A 23,104-nucleotide genomic window follows, 5' to 3' on the forward strand; every position below is an offset into this window, starting at 1 on the left:
TATTAATGCAGGTACTACAGCTCCCAGCATGGAGCAGAGTGTACTCCATGTTGGGAGTAGTAGTACTTGTAGTAAAGGAAAGATCACTGCGGGTATCACTCCTGACACCCGCTGCGATGCTCTTGTATAATGTATGGATGCGGTGACCGGCGCTCTCTTATGGTCCTCTGCACGGCCGTATATATACACATATTCCTATTTCTCACAGAGAGCTGTGATTGGCTGGAACCATCTGGCCAATCACAGCTCTGCGGGAAATATGAATATGTGTATATATACGTGAGTGCAGGGGACCATAGGAGAGCGGCCGCCGCATCTATACATTATACAGGAGGATCGCAAGGGACCCTGGCGATCTGTCAATTAGTACAGGTAACTACTACTCCCATCATGGAACAGTGTGTTCCATGCTGGGAGTACTAGTACTACCTAAAATTTTTTAAAAAAAAGTGAAAAACACGCACACTATACATTTTTATTATTGTCGGCTCCATTTTTAGTGCTTTACCCGCTCACATAAATTGATCCCTGTTTAAAAATTAATAAACATTTCATAATAAAAAAGATACATTTCGTTAGATACAATTTTTTCCATCACCACTGTATCTTTTTTATTATTTTTTTGTTATTAGAATGAATTCTTTACGTTCGTTTACGGATAACGAATGCATTCGTTATTTACCGCATGCATTCGGTAAATAACGAATGCATTCGTTATTTTGCTATTTGTATTATCGTGGCTATTCAGGAATGTTCAAAATATGTTTTCGTGCATTCGGTTCCGTCCGAATGCCCGAAAATGGTAAAATTCGACAAATCAGACATTCGTGCCGAACCGAATTGCACATGTCTAGTTTCAACGGACCATATGACATTCTTGGAATACTCTTCTGGATCATCCAAATGCTCTCTAGCATACTTCAGACAGGGCCAGACATGTACTGGCTTGAGCAGGGGGGACACGTCTGGCACTGCATGATTTGAGTCCTTTGCTCACCGATCTTGTGATCATTTTGACACCACGGGGTTATATAAAAATTGCATAGGCTAAAAGAAGATTGACAACCTCGGAAACGGAGCTTTAGCATTGGGGGAAGACCATACAGTGGTTTCATTGGACAGGTTCCACTTAGAACAGACATGCCATGGTTGACCACAGAAGTTAAGTGCACATGCTTAGCATCATATACAAAGGTTGTCTTTGGGAAATAGAGTGCTGCCAACATTGAGGTTGAAGAGGGAGGTCAGCCTTTCAGTGCTCAGACCATACCCCGCACACTGCATTAAATTGGCCTGATGAAAATTAAAGGCGCAAGAAAGTCTGCAGTTTGTTAAAGACAAGCAGGCTAAGGACATGAATTACTGGAACCATATATGCAGTGTCCTCCCTGATTATTATATATAGTGTCCTCTCTTATTATATACAACATCCTCACTGATTATAATATACAGTTTTGTCCCTGATTAATATAGACAGTGTCCTCCCTTATTATATGCAGTGTCCTCCCTGATTATTGTATTCAGTGTCTACGCTTATTATATACATCATCCCCCCTGATTATTATATACAGTGTCTTCTCTTATTTTATACATCATCCCCCCTGATTATTATATACAGTGTCTTCTCTTATTTTATACATCATCCTCCCTGATTATTATATATAGTATCCTCCCTGATTATTATATACAGTGCCTTCCCTTATCATATTCAGCATCCTCCCTGATTATAATATGCAGTGTCCTCCCTTATTATATACAGTGTCCTCTCTTATTTTATGCAGTGTCCTCCCTTATTATATGCAGTGTCCTCCCTTATTATATGCAGTGTCCTCTCTTATTATATGCAGTGTCCTCCCTTATTATATGCAGTGTCCTCTCTTATTATATGCAGTGTCCTCTCTTATTATATGCAGTGTCCTCCCTTATTATATGCAGTGTCCTCCCTTATTATATGCAGTGTCCTCCCTTATTATATGCAGTGTCCTCTCATTATATGCAGTGTCCTCCCTTATTATATACAGTGTCAACACTTATTATATAAATCCTCATCTCTGATTATTATACAGTGCCTTCCCTTAATATATAGATCATCCCCCCTGATTATTATACATAGTATCCTCCCTGATTATTGTATACAGTGCCTTCCCTTATTATATACAGCATCCCCCCTTATTATTATATATAGTATCCTCCCTGATTATTATATACAGTGCCTTCCCTTATTATATACAGCATCCTCCCTTATTATTACATATAGTATCCTCCCTGATTATTATATACATCATCCTCCCTGATTATGATATATAGTATCATCCCTGATTATTATATACAGTGCCTTCCCTTATTATATACATCATCCTCCCTGATTATTATATATGACATTCTCCCTGATTATTATATATAGTATCCTCCCTGATTATTATATAGAGTATCCTCCCTGTTATGTAGATAAAACTTCGCACACCACTTTTGAATGGAATTAAGGTAGCTGTATTGCAATTCCAAAAAAAGATTTTTAATGACGTTTCGGGCCACACTGGACCTTCATCAGACCAGATTGCTGCGGAGGTATAAGCATGGAAGTCGGCATATAGCCGTGTAAAGAGGTATCTGGAGACCTGTAGGTCACATCTCCAGATACCTCTTTACACGGCTATAAGTTGACTTCCATTCTTATACCTCCGCAGCAATCTGGTCTGATGAAGGTCCAGTGTGGCCCGAAACGTCATTAAAAATCTTTTTTTGGGATTGCAATAAAGCTACCTAGATTCCATTCAAAAGTGCTGTTCGAAGTTTTATCTACATAATAGTTAAAGGATTGGGATTCCTACTCCTGCAACTAATTTGTAAGTGACATATCTCTACACATAGTATCCTCCTTGATTATTATATACAGTGCCTTCCCTTATTATATACAGCATCCCTCCTGATAATTATATATATAGTGTCCTCCCTGATTAATATAGACAGTGTACTCCCTTATTATATACAGCATCCCTCCTGATAATTATATATATAGTGTCCTCCCTGATTAATATAGACAGTGTACTCCCTTATTATATACAGCATCCCTCCTGATAATTATATATATAGTGTCCTCCCTGATTAATATAGACAGTGTACTCCCTTATTATATACAGCATCCCTCCTGATAATTATATATATAGTGTCCTCCCTGATTAATATAGACAGTGTACTCCCTTATTATATACAGCATCCCTCCTGATAATTATATATATAGTGTCCTCCCTGATTAATATAGACAGTGTACTCCCTTATTATATACATCATCCCCCCTGGTTATTATATATAGCTTCCTCCCTGATTATTATATACAGTGCCTTCCCTTATTATATACATCATCCCACTGATTATTATATATAGTGTCCTCCATGATTATTATATACAGTACCTTCCCTTATTATATACATCATCCCCCTGATTATTATATATAGTGTCCTCACTGATTATTATATACAGTGCCTTCCCTTATTATATACACAGCATCCCTCCTGATTATTATAGTGTCCTCCCTGATTAATATAGACAGTATACTGCCTTATTATATACATCATCCTCCCTGATTATTACGGTATATGCAGTGTCCTCCCTGAGTGTTATACACAGTGTTGTCCCTTATTAAATACATCATCCCCCCTGATTATTATATAGTGTCTTCCCTTATTATATACATCATCCCCCTGATTAGTATATAGTGTCCTCCCTTATTATATACATTATCCTCCCTTATTATTATGTACTGTTCTTCCTTATTATATAGTGTCCTCCCTTATTATATACATCATCCCCCCTTATTATTATATACAGTATCCTCTCTTATTATATACATCATCCCCCCTGATTATATAGTGTCCTCCCTGATTATTATATACTGTGCCTTCCCTTATTATATACACAGCATTCCTCCTGATTATTATAGCATCATCCCTGATTATTATATATAGTGTCCTCCCTGAGTGTTATATACAGTGTCGTCCCTTATTATAAACATCATCCCCCCCTGATTATTATATATAGCATTCTCCCTGATTTTTATATATAGTATCCTCCCTGATTATTATATACAGTGCCTTCCCTTATTATATACAGAATCCTCCCTGATTATTATATATAGTGTCCTCCCTGATTATTATATACAGTGCCTTCCCTTATTATATATACAGCATTCCTCCTGATTATTATAGTGTCCTCCCTGATTAATATACAGTGTACTCCCTTATTATATACATCATCCCCCCTGATTATTATAGTGTCCTCCCTGAGTGTTCTATACGGTGTTGTCCCTTATTATATACATCATCCCCCCTGATTATTATATATAGTGTCCTCACTGATTATTATATACAGTGCCTTCCCTTATTATATACACAGCATCCCTCCTGATTATTATAGTGTCCTCCCTGATTAATATAGACAGTATACTGCCTTATTATATACATCATCCTCCCTGATTATTATATGCAGTGTCCTCCCTGAGTGTTATACACGGTGTTGTCCTTTATTATATACATCATCCCCCTGATTAGTATATAGTGTCCTCCCTTATTATATACATTATCCTCCCTTATTATTATGTACTGTTCTTCCTTATTATATAGTGTCCTCCCTAATTATATACATCATCCCCCCTGATTATTATATACATTATCCTCTTATTATATACATCATCCCCCCTGATTATTATATAGTGTCCTCCCTTATTATATACATCATCCCCCCTGATTATTATATACATTATCCTCTCTTATTATATACATCATCCCCCTGATTATTATATAGTGTCGTCCCTTATTATATACATCATCCTCCCTTATTATTATGTACTGTGTTCTTCCTTATTATATACTGTGTTCTTCCTTATTATATGCAGTGTCCTCCCTTATTATAAACAATGCCCTCCCTTATTATTATGTACTGTGTTCTTCCTTATTATATACTTTGTCCTCTCTTATTATATACTGTGTTCTTCCTTATTATATGCAGTGTCCTCTCTTATTATATACTGTGTTCTTCCTTATTATATACTCTGTTCTTCCTTATTATATGCAGTGTCCTCTCTTATTATATACTGTGCTCTTCCTTATTATATACTCTGTTCTTCCTTATTATATGCAGTGTCCTCTCTTATTATATACTGTGTTCTTCCTTATTATATACTGTGTTCTTCCTTATTATATATTGTGTCCTCTCTTATTATATACTGTGTTCTTCCTTATTATATGCAGTGTCCTCCCTTATTATAAACAGTGCCCTCCCTTATTATTATGTACTGTCTTCTTCCTTATTATATACTTTGTTCTCTCTTATTATATATTGTGTCCTCCCTTATTATATACTGTGTTCTTCCTTATTATATACAGTGTCCTCCCTTATTATTATGTACTGTGTTCTTCCTTATTATATGCAGTGTCCTCTCTTATTATATACTGTGTTCTTCCTTATTATATGCAGTGTCCTCCCTTATTATAAACAGTGCCCTCCCTTATTATTATGTACTGTGTTCTTCCTTATTATATACTTTGTCCTCTCTTATTATATATTGTGTCCTCCCTTATTATATACTGTGTTCTTCCTTATTATATACTGTGTCCTCTCTTATTATATACTGTGTTCTACCTTATTATATACTGTGTCCTCTCTTATTATATACTGTGTTCTTCCTTATTATATACATCATCCCCCCTGATTATTATATACTGTGTTCTTCCTTATTACATGCAGTGTGCTCTCTTATTATATACTGTGTCCTCTCTTATTATATACTGTGTTCTTCCTTATTACATGCAGTGTGCTCTCTTATTATATACTGTGTCCTCTCTTATTATATATTGTGTCCTCCCTTATTATATACTGTGTTCTTCCTTATTATATACTTTGTCCTCTCTTATTATATATTGTGTTCTTCCTTATTATATACATCATCCCCCCTGATTATTATATACTGTGTTCTTCCTTATTACATGCAGTGTGCTCTCTTATTATATACTGTGTCCTCTCTTATTATATATTGTGTCCTCCCTTATTATATACTGTGTTCTTCCTTATTATATACTTTGTCCTCTCTTATTATATATTGTGTTCTTCCTTATTATATACATCATCCCCCCTGATTATTATATACTGTGTTCTTCCTTATTACATGCAGTGTGCTCTCTTATTATATACTGTGTCCTCTCTTATTATATATTGTGTCCTCCCTTATTATATACTGTGTTCTTCCTTATTATATACTGTGTTCTTCCTTATTATATACATCATCCCCCCTGATTATTATATACTGTGTTCTTCCTTATTACATGCAGTGTCCTCTCTTATTATATACTGTGTTCTTCCTTATTATATACATCATCCGCCCTGATTATTATATACTGTGTTCTTCCTTATTATATACAGTGTCCTCCCTTTTATATACATCATCCCCCCTGATTATTATATACTGTGTCCTCTCTTACTATATACTGTGTTCTTCCTTATTACATGCAGTGTCCTCTCTTATTATATACTGTGTTCTTCCTTATTATATACTGTGTTCTTCCTTATTATATACTGTGTCCTCTCTTATTATATACTGTGTTCTTCCTTATTATATACTGTGTCCTCTCTTATTATATACTGTGTTCTTCCTTATTATATACTGTGTCCTCTCTTATTATATACTGTGTTCTTCCTTATTATATACTGTGTCCTCTCTTATTATATACTGTGTTCTTCCTTATTACATGCAGTGTCCTCTCTTATTATATACTGTGTTCTTCCTTATTATATACATCATCCCCCCTGATTATTATATACTGTGTTCTTCCTTATTACATGCAGTGTGCTCTCTTATTATATACTGTGTCCTCTCTTATTATATATTGTGTCCTCCCTTATTATATACTGTGTTCTTCCTTATTATATACTGTGTCCTCTCTTATTATATACTGTGTTCTTCCTTATTACATGCAGTGTCCTCTCTTATTATATACTGTGTTCTTCCTTATTATATACTGTGTCCTCTCTTATTATATACTGTGTTCTTCCTTATTACATGCAGTGTCCTCTCTTATTATATACTGTGTTCTTCCTTATTACATGCAGTGTCCTCTCTTATTATATACTGTGTTCTTCCTTATTATATACATCATCCGCCCTGATTATTATATACTGTGTCCTCCCTTTTATATACATCATCCCCCCTGATTATTATATACTGTGTCCTCTCTTACTATATACTGTGTTCTTCCTTATTACATGCAGTGTCCTCCCTTATTATATACATCATCCCCCTGATTATTATATACAGTGTCCTCCCTTTTATATACATCATCCCCCCTGATTATTATATACTGTGTCCTCTCTTATTATATACTGTGTTCTTCCTTATTATATACTGTGTCCTCTCTTATTATATACTGTGTTCTTCCTTATTATATACATCATCCCCCCTGATTATTATATACTGTGTTCTTCCTTATTATATACAGTGTCCTCCCTTTTATATACATCATCCCCCCTGATTATTATATAATGTGTCCTCTCTTACTATATACTGTGTTCTTCCTTATTATATACTGTGTCCTCTCTTATTATATACTGTGTTCTTCCTTATTATATACATCATCCACCCTGATTATTATATACTGTGTTCTTCCTTATTATATACAGTGTCCTCCCTTTTATATACATCATCCCCCCTGATTATTATATACTGTGTCCTCTCTTACTATATACTGTGTTCTTCCTTATTACATGCAGTGTGCTCTCTTATTATATTCAGAGTCCCTCCTTATATCAGTCTCTGTCCTCTGTCCCCCACAATACACATATAACCCCATCCAGACTGCATGCAGTTGCCACCTGCCCAGGTAGAGGTGACATGGCTCCCTCTCTTGTAGGTGACATTTCCGGGGCCCCTCCCCCTCTGCCCTTATATTCTCCCCTCTGGGTACACGTCTATTAGTCAGCTGGTGAGTGACCCATGGCTGTCTCTTCTGTCCCTGTAACGCCTCTACCTGCTGCATTGTGACCCGTACACGTGTGCTCCTATCATTTCCCGGGGCTGTGTGTACAGGTGAGTGCGCGGTACCGCTCGGTACAGTCCGAGGCGATCACCCGGCGCCGCAGACAGCCACCTTCCCAGACACCGGCCAGACTGAATGCTCGCCGTCCCACGTGACCGCCGAGTCATGTGACGTGCTGATGTCAAGCTGACATCACGGCTCTTCGCTCTGCATGGGAACTAGACAGCAGCACGGTGCTCAGTCTGCCTGTCACTCAGCCGCTGCCGCTTCCCCCAGCGCTGCTGTCCGGGCTGTACGCCGTGCCTGCCTGTCAGCGCTCACACTCGTGCGGACTCGGGTGCCCATAGCCGTGCCCTCAGCTCTCGTGCCCGACTGCAGCCCCGTCCAGCAGCAGCAGCTGCTGCCAGACACCAGCCGCCGAGCTCCGGGGATCGGGGCAATGTGACAGGCTGCATGCGGGCTCACAGACGAAAAGGAGCAAAAGTTTTCCAACTCTGCAGGATCCCCCCGCCGGAGTGTGCAGGGAGCCGCGGCCACTTGTATGTGGGGTGACCTTGCTCCAGACCCCCGGGCTCCCCGGTCTGTGGCTGCTGGAGGGTGTGACTGGACACGTTGCTGGAGCTGTCACCTACTGGAGGTCGATCAGATCGGGCTCGGTGATCGCCGGTGACCGGGAGATCGCCTTCCTGTTTGGTGTGACGGATCAGATCGGACGGAACCTGCTCGGGAGAAGCTCCCCGTCCCCCGCCTACCATGTCATAGGAAAGGTGAGCACCCGGCGCTGCTCCTCTCCGCCTGGAAACGCAATAGTGCAAAGTCCAGGCAGACTGCGATTAACTCCTTCCTGCCCGACCAGGTAGAGGATCGCCCGCCACGACTTACTGTACTCCCCGAACTACAACCCAACTCCTGCCTCCATTCATTCGGTCCTGCCTGCAAGGGGTTAACCGCACATGTCAGTGGCTCATACATGTCAGTGTCCTGCGGGAGACGCATCGTGTGCACTTGTCACCTGTCCTCTGGAGGGTGCAGCCAATAATGGGGAGAAGCCAGACATGGTCTCAGACACAACATCGCTATAGGCTGCCGTGCCCCTCGCCCATCTATATAGAGAAGTGTGCCCTATCTGCCCTGCCCCTTGGCATTGTTTACTGTGGGCAGCACAGAGTACATGGCATCCTGAGTCCTGTGTCTTCCTGGTCCCTAAGCACTTTTATGGCTTATCCCTCCCCCATTTTCACCTGTCTGCTTCTGTCTGGGTCCATTGTATCCCAGTATTCTGTAGATCACTGCTTCCCAATCAGGGTGCCTCCAGCTGTTGCAAAACTACAACTCCCAGCATGCCTGGACAGCCGAAGGCTGTCCAGGCATGCTGGGAGTTGTAGTTTTGCAACAGCTGGAGGCACCCTGATTGGGAAACACTGCTGTAGATCATTGACAAGTTGTATAGAGTCTCTTATACATATTTACATACATGATCATAATATTTGTTATTTTCAAACCTTTTTTTATTATTATTGTTATTTTGTTATTTTTTTTGTTATTTTTCAAATCCCCATGAAAACATTGTACAAGTCATTGTACAGTAGGTGTCGTTGAGTTCCCCTTGGAGACAGCCTACAGGCTTCAATATTAACTTTTCTCAGGCTGCCTTTTTTGTTAACGTTCCACTCTTTCCATTACAGTATGATTAATTTTGCTGTATACAAAAAAACATAGTCGACAATGCTAATGTATATGGGGAAGAAGAAAAAGTATACCTTGCAGTAATGTAAGTCAACCAGGCACAGATTCTGCTGTATGACATACAACATTATCTGTTTTTTGCATCTTTTAAAGGGTAGAAAACATTATTATTATTATTATTTTTTTTTTTTAATCAAACAGATTTGTAAATGACTTCTATTAAAAAAAAAAAAAAAATCTTTACCCTTCCAGTACTTTTTAGCGGCTGTATGCTACAGAGGAAATTCTTTTCTTTTTGAATTTCTTTTTTTCTCTTGTCCACAGTGCTCTCTGCTGACACCTCTGTCCATGTCAGGAACTGTTAAAGGGTAGAAAACATTATTCTTATTATTTTTTTTTAATCAAACAGATTTGTTTAAAAAAATAATCTTTACCCTTCCATTACTTTTTAGCGGCTGTATGCTACAGAGGAAATTCTTTTCTTTTTGAATTTCTTTTTTTTCTCTTGTCCACAGTGCTCTCTGCTGACACCTCTGTCCGTGTCAGGAACTGTCCAGAGCAGCATAGGTTTACAATGGGGATTTTCTCCTGCTCTGGACAGTTCCTGGCATGGACAGCGGGGTCAGCAGAGAGCACTGTGGACAAGACAAAAAAAAAGAAATTAAAAAAGAAAAGAATTTCCTTTGTAGCATACAGCTGCTAAAAAGTACTGTAAGGGTAAAGATTTTTTTAATAGAAGTCATTTACAAATCTGTTTGATTAAAAAAATTATAATTATGTTTTCTACCCTTTAGCAGTTCCTGGACAGTTCCTGACACAGACAGAGGTGTCAGCAGAGAGCACTGTGGACAAGACAAAAAAAAAGAAATTAAAAAAGAAAATAATTTCCTTTGTAGCATACAGCTGCTAAAAAGTACTGGAAGGGTAAAGATTTATTTTTTTTTTTTAATAGAAGTCATTTACAAATCTGTTTAACTTTTCTGGCACCAGTTGATTAAAAAAAAAAAATAATAATAATAATAATAATAATAATGTTTTCTACCCTTTAACAGATGCTAAAAACAGATTCTGTTGCATGTCATACAGCAGAATCTGTGCCTAGTTGACTTACATTACTGCAAGGTATACTTTTTTTGATAAAATAAAAATAAAATGTTTTCCACCGGAGTACCCCTTTAACGTATACCTTAAACAAAAAGGCAGTGTGAACCCAGTCTTACAGTGCAGTCTCCTCCCAATGCCATACAGAATTAATCAGAACAGCAGTGACTCAGGTCACTTTCAGGTGCCATTAATGTAACTTTCCATCAGTGACAGTCACATTGCACCCGACCCTGCTACCTTGTCTCGGTTATTCCCAATGATGCTCCGACACATGAGATGAAAAAAAAAAAAAAGCGTAAAACTGACCTCTAAATCAGCTAAAATTGTGGATGCAAACAATACTTCTTGATGGTAGTAGCCATGAGAATCTGCCGATAAACGGATCAGACATGTTGAAGGCATTACTCGCAGGCTGTCACCTGTTTATGGGCTTGCTGGCCAGGTGACTAGCAGAACGAGTATGTGCGACTTAAAATGGGAGTCGGAACGTGTGTGTCGGTGTCGTCTTCGGCCGTCCGCGATAGACAATTCAGTGTAATGTAGATGGGGGTGTTGGCTTTATTACTGTACCGTGTTTGGATAGATGTTTTCAGTATCCACAGTTTGTATTTTGTCTTAAACTTCGTCAGCATTCCATTGCGAATTTATGGAAATTTCCAGCCTTGTCTATACGTGAACGTCATGCATTATAGCAAGCAAGTAGAGAGTGGGTTTGAACTTGATACAGAATGATGCTTTGCCAGGTAATGCTGAATAAACCACACAGGGCACCAGGCTGCATGCCAAATAGCTGCAGGCCTATGTGGCTCAGTGTGGTGCAGGAGGAGCTCCGAGCACAGTCTCCTAGAGACTGTCAGTGTTTTCACTTAAATCATCTTTGCCCTTTCATATTCCTTGTTATACCTGCTAGGTCAGTAGTGGATTTCCAAATAACCTTTCAATAACCTGATCTGCCTTTCGCATCATGAGGCGCTGACATGGAATTACTTTTTTGGGTGTGACAGGGGTGGCAAAAGTATTTATGGTTACTGGATGAAACCTGTATTGGGGTACTGACGGGAAAGGGAGAGCACTATGTATTCGGATACAATTAGTTTATTTTTATATATGAGGGAAACGTTCCAAATAAGTCATCTCTAAGTGTGTCTGCACGATAGCTTATGTACATAAACATAGATAATACTTATCTCAGGGACAAAAAGAAACACGTTGGCGACTCACCAAATCTTCTTTCTTGGGCTTGATTTTACATACTCACACATTACAAACATGTAACGGGATGGACGGGTCCAGGGGGGGTACAGTAGGCGACAGTGCCCATTGTTTAGCACTGATGTTGTTCTTCGTCGGGCCTCTTAGAGGCCCGACGAGGCACAACACCAGTGCGAAACAACGGCCGCTGTCTTAGTAGCCCGACAAAGCACAATACCAGTGCGAAACAACGGCCGCTGTCGCCTACTGTACACCCCCTGGACCCATCCATCCCGTTACATGTTTGTAATGTGAGAGTATGTAAAATAAAGCCCAAGAAAGAAGATTTGGTGAGTCGCCGACGTGTTTATTTTTGTCTCTGAGATAAGTATTATCTCAGAGAGGCCCTATGAAGCACAACACTAGTGCAAAACAACGTCCGCTGTCACCTACTGTACCCCCCTGGACCCGTCCATCCCGTTACATGTTTTTAATGTGTGAGTATGTAAAATAAAGCCCAAGAAAGAAGATTTGGTGAGTCTCCGACGTGTTTCTTTTTGTCTCTGAGATAAGTATTATCTCAGAGAGGCCCTACGAAGCACAACACTAGTGAAAAACAACGGCCACTGTCGCCTACTGTACCCCCCCCCCCTGGACCCGTCCATCCCGTTACATGTTTTCAGTGTGTGAGTATGTAAAATAAAGCCCAAGAAAGAAGATTTGGTGAGTCGCCGAAGTGTTTCTTTTTGTCTTTGAGATAAGTATTATCTCAGAGCGGCCCTATGAAACACAACACCAGTGCGAGACAACGGCCGCTGTCACCTACTGTACCCCCCTGGACCCGTCCATCCCGTTACATGTTTTTAATGTGTGAGTATGTAAAATAAAGCCCAAGAAAGAAGATTTGGTGAGTCGCCAACGTGTTTCTTTTTGTCTCTGAGATAACAATTGTTGACTGCTGTATGATATCTGAGCACCACTGAACTACAATAGACAGTTATCCTTCTACACCCAGCCTAATACTCCCCAAGTAAGCAGTGCCGAACTATCTTATTTTTTCTAAACATAGATAATAGATGATTGATAAACATTGTGTATAAAGCTGGATACTGTATATGGTAGATTGTGGAGGACATAAACATTGCTCTCTATTCTATATACATAGAGGCATGCTTTTTATTTAGTATCTATTACATTTTCGGAGGTTGTTGCTATCACACCTTTGTTCATTTACATGTAGCATTTATCACCCCCCGAAGATCGATATGTCCCCCCCCCCCCCCTCCATGTGCGCTTCGTTCCTTTTTTCGAGTGTAACTTTGTCATCTCCTAGTTGTTGCATAGCTCTCCTGCTTGACTGCTGAATTCATCTTGCACTTTTCACATTGTAAAGGGAAGAGGATCGAGTTTTCAGTTCTTTTGGGCATGTAAAGGGTTAGCTTTTGTGTCGCAGCAACTTAATATCAGTCATGCCACCCTCTTCGTAAGTGACAGGTCAGTCGAACCAGTGAGATGGCTGAGAGCATTGAAGGAGTGTCAATGAGAGAGAAGCGGGGCAGGGTCCGAGTTGCACTTGCCATGTGACAGACGTTGTGATTAACCTTTTATGTGCAGAGTCGGGGTCTGTTCGGCCGTGAAAAAGTGTGATTATGTTATATAAGAGCATTCAGTGAGCACAAGGCAACATGTGCAATACTGTCACGTCTGATACATTTACCCTCGCCCTGGTGCTGCTTCCACCTCTGGGTATAGCAGGATAGATTGAAGACTAATGCCAGCTCTGGTGTTTACAAACTAGTGTTAATCTCTCTCCACTGCTGTACCTACTGCACCTGGAGGATATAGGAAATCAGATAAATAGATAGAAGGGGGGGGGGGGGGGGAGGACAAATGCCAAGCAGGAATTAATGCAGGTAGGAAGCAGGTGCAAATGTCAGACCTCATAAGGGAACCGCAGCGCCAATCGCTGCTGGGCTGTAGTATTCTACTGCCTGCAAGATGGTTTTATTCTGGCAACGTAACATACAGCAGCAGTGATTGAACACACATATATATATATATATATATATATATATATATACTCTTATATCTACTGTATAGAATCTGCATGCTTTATTTTAAAGCCTAAAGTATGTATAGCGTTACATTATTCTAGTCTTGTGACTATACAAAGACTATGTAAGTCAAAGAAACATGCACTGTGCTTCTAGGGTCTATCCTTGGGGTGTATTAGGGGTCTACAACTAATAAGAATCACTAGTACAGTGGTCTTCAACCTGCGGACCTCCAGATGTTGCAAAACTACAACTCCCAGCATGCCCGGACAGCCGTTGGCTGTCCGGGCATGCTGGGAGTTGTAGTTTTGCAACATCTGGAGGTCCGCAGGTTGAAGACCACTGCACTAGTATAAACCGGAGTCCTAAAGAAGGAAAACTTTGATTTGCTTTTGAAATTTTTTTTTTATAGTTTGGAAATATCAAACTTGAATGTTTCATCGCCATCCGACAAGTTTTTTTGCGCATGTCCTTACTGTTCAATATGACGACACAGCCAGCTCTGTAATGCCAAGATCTGACTGTTCTACTATGCCGTGTGAAAAGGTTAAACACTTAAATAAATACAATAAGGATTTCACGTTTTACATGTTTTTTGCAAGAACTGCAAACTCTTGCATAATATACCCTCTCAGCACACTTGACTGGTGCGCGAATGCAAGGAATCGATCACCTAACCACAGAGTCTGACATTTATTTTTCATTCATACTGCTGCCACCAGGCGTTAATCATATATGGGAGGCTTAGGTCTTGCCAGTATGGCATGCGCTGTCTATCTGATATATTACTCAGAGGTCCGGTGGACAAACAATTTATATGACTGTAGTGGCTGTAATGTTAACATAGATATCTGGCACTTTTTAAAACTGATACAATACTTTTATATTAAAGGGGTACTCCGGTAAAAACCCTTTTTTTAATTTATTTTTTTATTTTTAAATCAACTGGTGCCAGAAAGTTAAACAGATTTGTAAATGACTTCTATTAAAAAATCTTAATCCTTCCTGTACTTATTAGCTGCTGAACACTGCAGTGGAAATTCTTTTCCGTTTGAAACACAGAGCTGTCTGCTGACATCATGAGCACAGTGCTCTCTGCTGACATCTCTGTCCATTTTAGGAACTGTCCAGAGTAAAAGGAAATCCCCCAGAGCAAACATATGCTGTTCTGGACAGTTCCTAAAATGGGCAGAGATGTCAGCAGAGAGCACTGTGCTCATGATGTCAGCAGACAGCTCTGTGTTTCAAAGAGAAAAGAATTTCCGCTGTAGTATTCAGCAGCTAATAAGTACAGGAAGGATTAAGATTTTTTTTTTAATAGAAGTCATTTACAAATCTGTTTAACTTTCTGGCACCAGTTGATTTAAAAAAAAAAAAAAAAGTTTTTCACCGGAGCACCCCTTTAACACATGGTATTTCCGTCAGTATTTGGAACTTATTTTGGTCAGTGTTTTCATTAAAACCAGAAATAAATTTGAAACACAGAAATAGGAGCAAATTTTTCCGTTACGGTTGGGTCACAAGTACCATATACACAGTGGGTTTCCCACCGCTGAAATTTTGCTTGTGGATAATGTTGCTGCCCATTGAAGTCAATGGGTTTCACTTGTAGATTTACAGCTGTGGAAAACTCGCTGCAGATGCATCCAGAAAGGCACTGTGTTACACGTCCTATGGGAATGTCCACTTATTTTACAATATTGGTCCTCCTGTAAACATTTGTTGAAAGAGGTACTCCATGTTGATCTAATGTTGTCCCCCCAAATGGCCCTACTATTTATCGACCCTGATAATATACCTACTAAAGCCAGAGACCTAGCTTGCATTATTTTGATTATAGCTAAAACTAAGTTGTAAGTATTTGTAGAAGTCAGAATGGGGAATCTTAAAGGGGTACTCTGCTGCTTAGCATTCTGAATAAACTGTTCCGAACGCTGCAGCCGGCGCTGGGAGCTTGTGACATCATAGCCCTGCCCCCTCACGATGTCACACCCCACCCCCTCAATGCAAGCATATGGGAGGGGGCTATGACGTCACGAGCTCCCGTCGCTGGCTCCAGCGTTAGGAACAGTTTGTTCCAAACGCTGAGCAGAGGAGTACCCCTTTTAAAGGTAGATCGTAGAGAAGAGAAAGGAAGGAGGTTGTCAAGAGAGTACAATTGATGGACACGAGATAGACCAAGCTGTACCCAGTTTCTAATATCTAGGTGGGGGACCATGGCTTGTACTAGTGACAAGGGTATAAGAGCCCTATCAGTGGGTGTAGGTGTGCCAACCATAGAAAAGATAGTCCCTCCATGCTTTTATTGGAAGCTGCCACTATAGGGTTTGAGAAGGAGAGGTTAGAAGAAGACCAGTATGGAAGGAGAAGAACGTCTTTAATCTGATAAGGGGGTAATTTACAAATCTGTTTAACCCTCTGGCAAAAATTGTTATCATCGTAGTACCCCTTTAACACAGCATATACAACACTGCCCAAAATGTACTGCACATTGGGAAATACGCTGCATATTCTGAGCCAGTGGCATCTCTGTGTGTTCAGTGAGGTTTGGGGGTTGGGGGGGGCTCGCACATCACACTCGCCCCCCAAACCTCACTGAACACACAGGGCTGCCACCGCTCATGGCAGAATACACAGCGTATTTCCAGCTGCCTTAGCACTACGTGGGACTGTAGCCTTACAGAGTCAATGATAAATTTCCCCCTATGTGTTTTAAGGTTGACCGTCAATAAAAAGGCATGGAAAATTCTATACATTTAGTGTCAATGGCATTGTTCACACCTTTTGATGTATGTTAAGTATGTTTTTCCATCAATCCACCTTAACGCATGAAATTGAAATTTTTTTATGACCCAACCCATGTTTTCCCATCAGAAAAGTCATAAACGTAGTCTATGCTGCATATGCGAGACAAAATATTGGCGTAGTGACTGTAGTGAGCAAAACCAGTTCTGATCTAGGTAAAGTAGAAAGAATCATGTGCACAGATTCATAACTTCATGACTATGAACCTGAAAGTAATATGACTTAATCCAACAAGGCATGTCTGGAGGACTCTGACATGACGTGGAGAGCTGCCACTAACCTGCTGGATGGCGTCAGGTGCGCTGCTGTCTTCTGGCTATTTTTAACATTACTGGTGGCGGTAATACAGTGTTACCTTGTTGCATACCTGTAAATGGGGGAATCGCTTTGTCAAAAATCTTCATTAAACACGCAGCTAAATAATATTTAAAAAAACATCTCCAAGAAAAATAAAAGATCGGTATCTCATCCCCAGTATAAAAGCTCCCACACAAGCCTATCTGTTTCCATAGTAACAGACAACAATCCCTGTGTAGTCACATCCGGCAGTAATATTGCATCCATTTGTCCCCTACTTTTTTGCTCACTTACCAACGTTTAGACTACACAGGAGTTTGCAAAGTCACTTTCTCATTTTAGGTGCGTTGAAACAATAAAAATAGCATAGTCTGTGAAGGTGGTCAATACCTCTAAAGCAGTGGTCGCAAACTGTAGCCCTCCAGATGTTGCAAAACTTCAACTCCCAGCATGCCCGGACAGCCGTTGGCTGTCCGGGCATGCTGGGAGTTGAAGTTTAGCAACATCTGGAGGGCCACAGTTTGAGACCACTGCTCTAAAGGTTGAAGTTGATGCCATATCGCCTTTAAAGGTTTTAAAGTGGATGGCACTTCGCTTTGGATCAAAAAAATGGCTGCTGTATAACAAAATACAAAACATGGTGGGGACATACCTTAGTTTCTGTTTGATCATTTTAATAATTATATCTGTAGCAGCTTACAAATAAGTGTCTAACTTAGTTGGTACATGCATTTATTCATAGTAACTCAGAGGGTACTAGGGATCGATTTTTTTTTTTTTTTTTTTTTTTAGGGCCGATACCGATAATCTGTGACCTTTCAGGTCGATAGCTGATAACTTATACCGGAATATCGGTATAAATTATCGGCTATTTCACCCACCCCCCGCCCGGATATGCAGAAGCCGCTGCAGATCAATGCGGGTGCTTTAAATCAATGAACTGCAGTGGCTTTTGCGGGGCCAGAGACCGCCGCCGCTGCCCGCTTCTCTCCCCCTGCCTGTCCTGGGGTCCTCCCTAGTCCAACCACCACCGCCGCTGCCCCCCCCCATCCCCTGTTTTACAATTACCTGTTCCCGGGGCCCGGGCTCCGTGCTACTTCTGGCTCCAGCGGCGTCCTGAGCTGTCACTGTGCGCACTGCCGGTGACGTCGCGTTGAAGACGTCACTCGTCATTGCGCTGCACAGGAGACCGTCGCAGGAGCCAGAAGTAGCGCGGACCCCGGGAACAGGTAATTATAAAACCGGGGATGGGGGAAGTAATGGAGCAGCGGCGGTGGTCTCTGGCCGGAGGGGCGGGGCATTATCGGCATATCAGCAAGGTAATTGCCGATATGATAATGTCCAAAACGGTGAATATCGGCCGATAATATCGGCCAAACTGATAATCGATCGATCCCTAGAGGGTACCCCCCAAAAAAGCCTGATAATGGCTTGTAAGGTTTTGTCCTAACTCTAGTGGGTGTAGTTAGTGACCTTAAAATAAAGTTTGAAACATTAAATGAAAAAACATGATGTATTTGATGATGCTTTTGTTCACATAAGGAATGACAGCTAACCATTCCTTTTTTAAACAAAACAGAGATAGTTGCACAGCGTTTGGTGTGCTGATGCGTGGTGCTGGTTTTTATTCCTTTTATTTGACATAAGTTACAGCTATGTAGTTTTCATTGCTATAAACAAAGTTCTGGGTAAGGACCTTCATCAGGTTGAGTGATTGAATTGAGTGGAGTAGAGCACTCCATACTCCCAAAAGACATACTGATAAGTCAATGTGGAATTTAGATTGTGAGCCCAATTGAGGTCATTAAGTTATGGCAATCTCTGTACAGCGCTGCAGAATATGTTGGCACTATATAAATAAAGGGGTTTTTCAATGGGTAATCAGTTGTGAGGTAATAAAGAAATAACAATGCTGCAGAAATATATAGCATTGACTACATGTCTGCCTCAGTTCTGAAATCACCAAAAAATTGGGGATGTAATACCTCTCCCTAACTGTGTCCTCTCACTAGTTCCTGCTTCAGCAAGTTGCTCAGTACTACAGTTCCCAGAATGTCTTGCTTTCCCTCAGCTCTCCATCACAGTCCTCTTACTCTGCCTTCTCCCCTCCAACAGCACATTTTAGTACACAGCAGACTATTGCTCAGAGGCATCCGCTGCATGCATTCCCTGTCTGCTCCTCTTCTGTTGTGTTATTCAGCACAAGGCAGCATGCTGTAAGCATTCCTCATTCTTTCCTAAAGGTCCCAATAAAAATACATGCATATATGACAGGGAGATGGTGATGTAGGCAGTAGATCCAAATAGTAGAAATAAAGTCTTGGCACTCACGGATCTCTTGCAAATTCTTTTGGTGTTTATTCACACATAGGGTGATACACAGAACGCGTTTCGGCCACAAGCCATTATCAACCGTAATGGTGCCAAGGCTTTATTTCTACAATTTGGATTTACCTATTGGTCTGCGAGCACCACATTAACTACACGAGTGCCGACTCCATCTACTCCAATATCATGTAGGCAGTAGAGGCTGGTCATAATTGAGGACATCACTCAAGGGTGGAGCTAGAGCTCAAATACGAGATACATGCAAGCCTCCTGAGGCTACGTTCACATGTTAGAATTTTTGTGTCGGATTCCACATTGGAATCTGACATGGAAATTCCTCTGCAGCAGAATCCGCTTGAATTCAATGGGATTCTGCTGCTCTGTGCGTACGGCAGAATTTCCGTGCCAGATGTTTCCTGCATGGAAATTACATTTTCTGTGTCCGCACAAACAATGAACACGTTCATTCTTTGTGCGGAGTGTGCACGTAATGCATAGCCGTCTATGAGACGGTGCATTCCTTTGCGCCCTGCAGTTAGCAGAATGTCTGCACAGAGATTATCCGTGTGGACATTCTGTTGTGTGAATATTGCCTAAGAAAGCAAAGAAGGATGCCTCCTCGGGGAGCTGCTCAGACACCACACCAAAAAAAACAACAACTTTGTGACACACTGTGTACAAGACTCCAGGTCCTAGTGGGTGCTCTGCTATCTGGGATAGGACTCAATATCCCTTGAATATCCAGTGAAAAAAGGAAGAAGCGGCACTCCAAATTAAGTAGAAAAAAGGGGTGGTTTATTCACCCATCCTGTGAATGGTGCTACGTTTCGGTCTTCTCAATGAGACCTTTTTCAAGGTCTCATTGAGAAGACCGAAACGTAGCACCATTCACAGGATGGGTGGATAAACCACCACTTTTTCTACTTAATTTGGAGTGCCGCTTCTTCCTTTTTTGACACTATATATATATTATATATATATATATATATATATATATATATATATATATATATATCTATCATAATGTGATAATTTTTTTTAAACACAAGTTTGTGATACCGTAATACATCTACCTAAGCCTTGCACCCACACACATAAATAGTTTCCTTTTTGAATTATTCTTGGTATATTATTGTTATAACATTATTATATCATCATGTAAGTTTGTCCTATATTCATATATTATTCTTACTGTACTTACAACTATTTATTCAAACATAATAAAAGTATTTGTTACACAATGGAAATATGCACAGAAGGATTTATTGACATAAAAGTGGAAAAGATGAGGAAGTTGAATACTGACTCTTTTAAAAAAAATGTTTTCTAGGAATGGAAACCAAAGGATATCACGGCTTCAAGGAAGGAGGAGATATGGAGAGGCGATGGGGTCAGGTGCCACAGCCTATGGAATTGTCATCTTCAAGGCAGCAGGGTGCAGATTCTTACATGGAAATTGTAAACGTGAGCTGCGTACCTGGGACCTTTCCACCAAATGTGACAGAAAGTGAAGTTAAAGAGAAACAATCTCTCCTCCCTTGTCTGCAGCAAGATAGTAATCAGTCTGATGTTTTAACACAAGAGATTAAGCCGGAATTGGAGTCAAAAGAACTTTCTGCAACTGTAGCAGAGTCTATGGGATTATACATGGATTCAGTACGGGATGCCGAATTTGCATATGAACAGCAAAATCAGCAAGGAGTGATTGGTACTGGAAATGTTTATCCCAACATGGAGCACTTTGTAAAATTTTACAAGCAAAACGCTTGCAGCACTTTTCCATTAGACTGCCAAAACCAATCTGTAAGCTCAATTTTGGAAGTGGACAATTCCAGGAATGGTAAAGTAAATAGTAATACTTTAAGGAGCCCCTCATCCTGCAATGAGAAATGTTCAACGAATAGCCCATCCAACATGGGACTTTCTGTTTGTAGCCCTACTGGAATTGACTCTGTCTCTTCAACCACATGTTCCAAAAATTTTGGAAATTTTACCATACACAGTCCAGTTAACCAGGGAACATCTGTTTCGTGCTCACCAAATGTTGATAATAGATGTTCTATTTCACATAGTCCTGCACATACTAGTACAGTGGAGTCCCCTTTGTCAAGCCCATTGAGTAGTTTGAGATCACCCATATCAAGCCCACCGAGTCACTGCAGTATAAAATCCCCAGTATCAAGTCCATTAAATATTACAGTGAGGCCCCATGTGTCTAGTCCTGGGAATCTAAACACAAGATGCTCTCTTTCTAGTCCTTCCAATGTCAATAATAGGTCCACTATTTCTAGTCCTGCTGCAAGTTCTATGGGGTCTTCTATTTGCAGCCCAGCACACAACACTTTGGGGTTTCCTTCTTCTGTCTTGCCTACAGAATGTCGAACTGATGCCACCAGTATCAGCACAGATGTTAAAGACAAAGCTACTCAGCAACTCTTATTTCCCAAAATGGAAACTATGGATAATGAAATCAGTGAGAGTTGCACAAGTAGCTTAGCAAAGTACATTAAGCCAGATCCTGATGGTGCTTATATTGACTCCTGTTTTGGAGATCATGGTAAAGTTGCTTCTGATACGTTTCCGGTCTCTATAAAGCAAGAGCCTGGTAAAAACACTTGTTCTAGTTCTCTATTTAAAACAACCCAGTCGGCAAATCCGTTTCCATTTATGGATGGCTCATACTTTACTTTTATGGATGATAAAGATTACTATTCCCTATCTGGAATACTAGGACCACCTGTTTCATCATTTGTTAGCAGTTGTGAAGGCAATGGATTTTCTAACCAAGGCCACGCTATGGGGATTAAACAGGAGGCTGAGGATAGTTTTTTTCCAGAGAACTCTATGCCTTCCTCGGCTATTGTGGGTGTCAACTCAAGTGGGCAGTCATTTCATTATAGGATTGGAGCTCAAGGCACTATCTCTTTAACCAGACCAGTCAATAGAGAGCAGCCTTTCCAGCATTTGAGCTCGTTCCCTCCAGTTGGCTCACTTGTCGAAAATTGGAAATCGCACTCTGAATTGTCTCAAAGCTCTTTGTCATCCAGAAGAAATGATGGTTTTCCGGGTCCAGGATACATTCCAGAAAACATGTCAAGGTGAGTCAGAGACTAATCACGTTGTGAATACTGCAGGCAGTGAATGTCACAAGACTGTTATTGCCACATACATAAGTCAGAAAATGAATGGGTGTGATAGACATTTTGGAAAGCTAAAGGTATAGGTGATGTGCTGGATTGCTCATTATTATATCAAGAAACTTTCAGGTCTATCTTTTTGGTTTACATTGGTTTATAAGATGTTTACTTTGGACTTGGTGCTTTCGGTGTAATAATTGCCAAAGTGTTGGTTATGTTTCATGGTAGACAGAAATCAAATACTATTTTGTTTTTTTTGACTTGTGGCTTTACTTGGAGGAATGCCAGATCTTAAGTATAAATTGGCAGTGTTTAAGTGTTTTAATTACCATCACAAATAGAACGTAGAATAAAATGTCAGCAAGCGTCAGAATATAGTAACTTGGAACAGTATAAAAATAATATGATATGAAATATTTATTATGTCATGAACTTGTGTGTGTTTTTTATGTTATTGACTCAATAGAGTAAATGGTTT

The 23,104-nt window shown here is 40.3% G+C and overlaps 1 protein-coding gene across 2 annotated transcripts in view; it reads left to right on the top strand.

The window, feature by feature from the left end:
• The first annotated feature begins 8,241 nt into the window (after positions 1-8,241).
• Positions 8,242-23,104, top strand: part of NR3C2 (nuclear receptor subfamily 3 group C member 2) — a 351,371-nt gene continuing 336,508 nt past the window's right edge. For both annotated transcript variants that reach the window (XM_056562826.1, XM_056562827.1), the window contains exons 1-2: positions 8,242-8,791; positions 20,820-22,587. In XM_056562826.1, the coding sequence (XP_056418801.1) occupies positions 20,822-22,587 (1,766 nt within the window). In that variant the 5' untranslated portion in view covers positions 8,242-8,791; positions 20,820-20,821. The remainder of the gene's footprint in view (positions 8,792-20,819; positions 22,588-23,104) is intronic.

This window comes from Hyla sarda, chromosome 1, assembly GCF_029499605.1.
Source record: "Hyla sarda isolate aHylSar1 chromosome 1, aHylSar1.hap1, whole genome shotgun sequence".
In the NCBI taxonomy this organism is placed as follows: Eukaryota; Metazoa; Chordata; class Amphibia; order Anura; family Hylidae; genus Hyla; species Hyla sarda.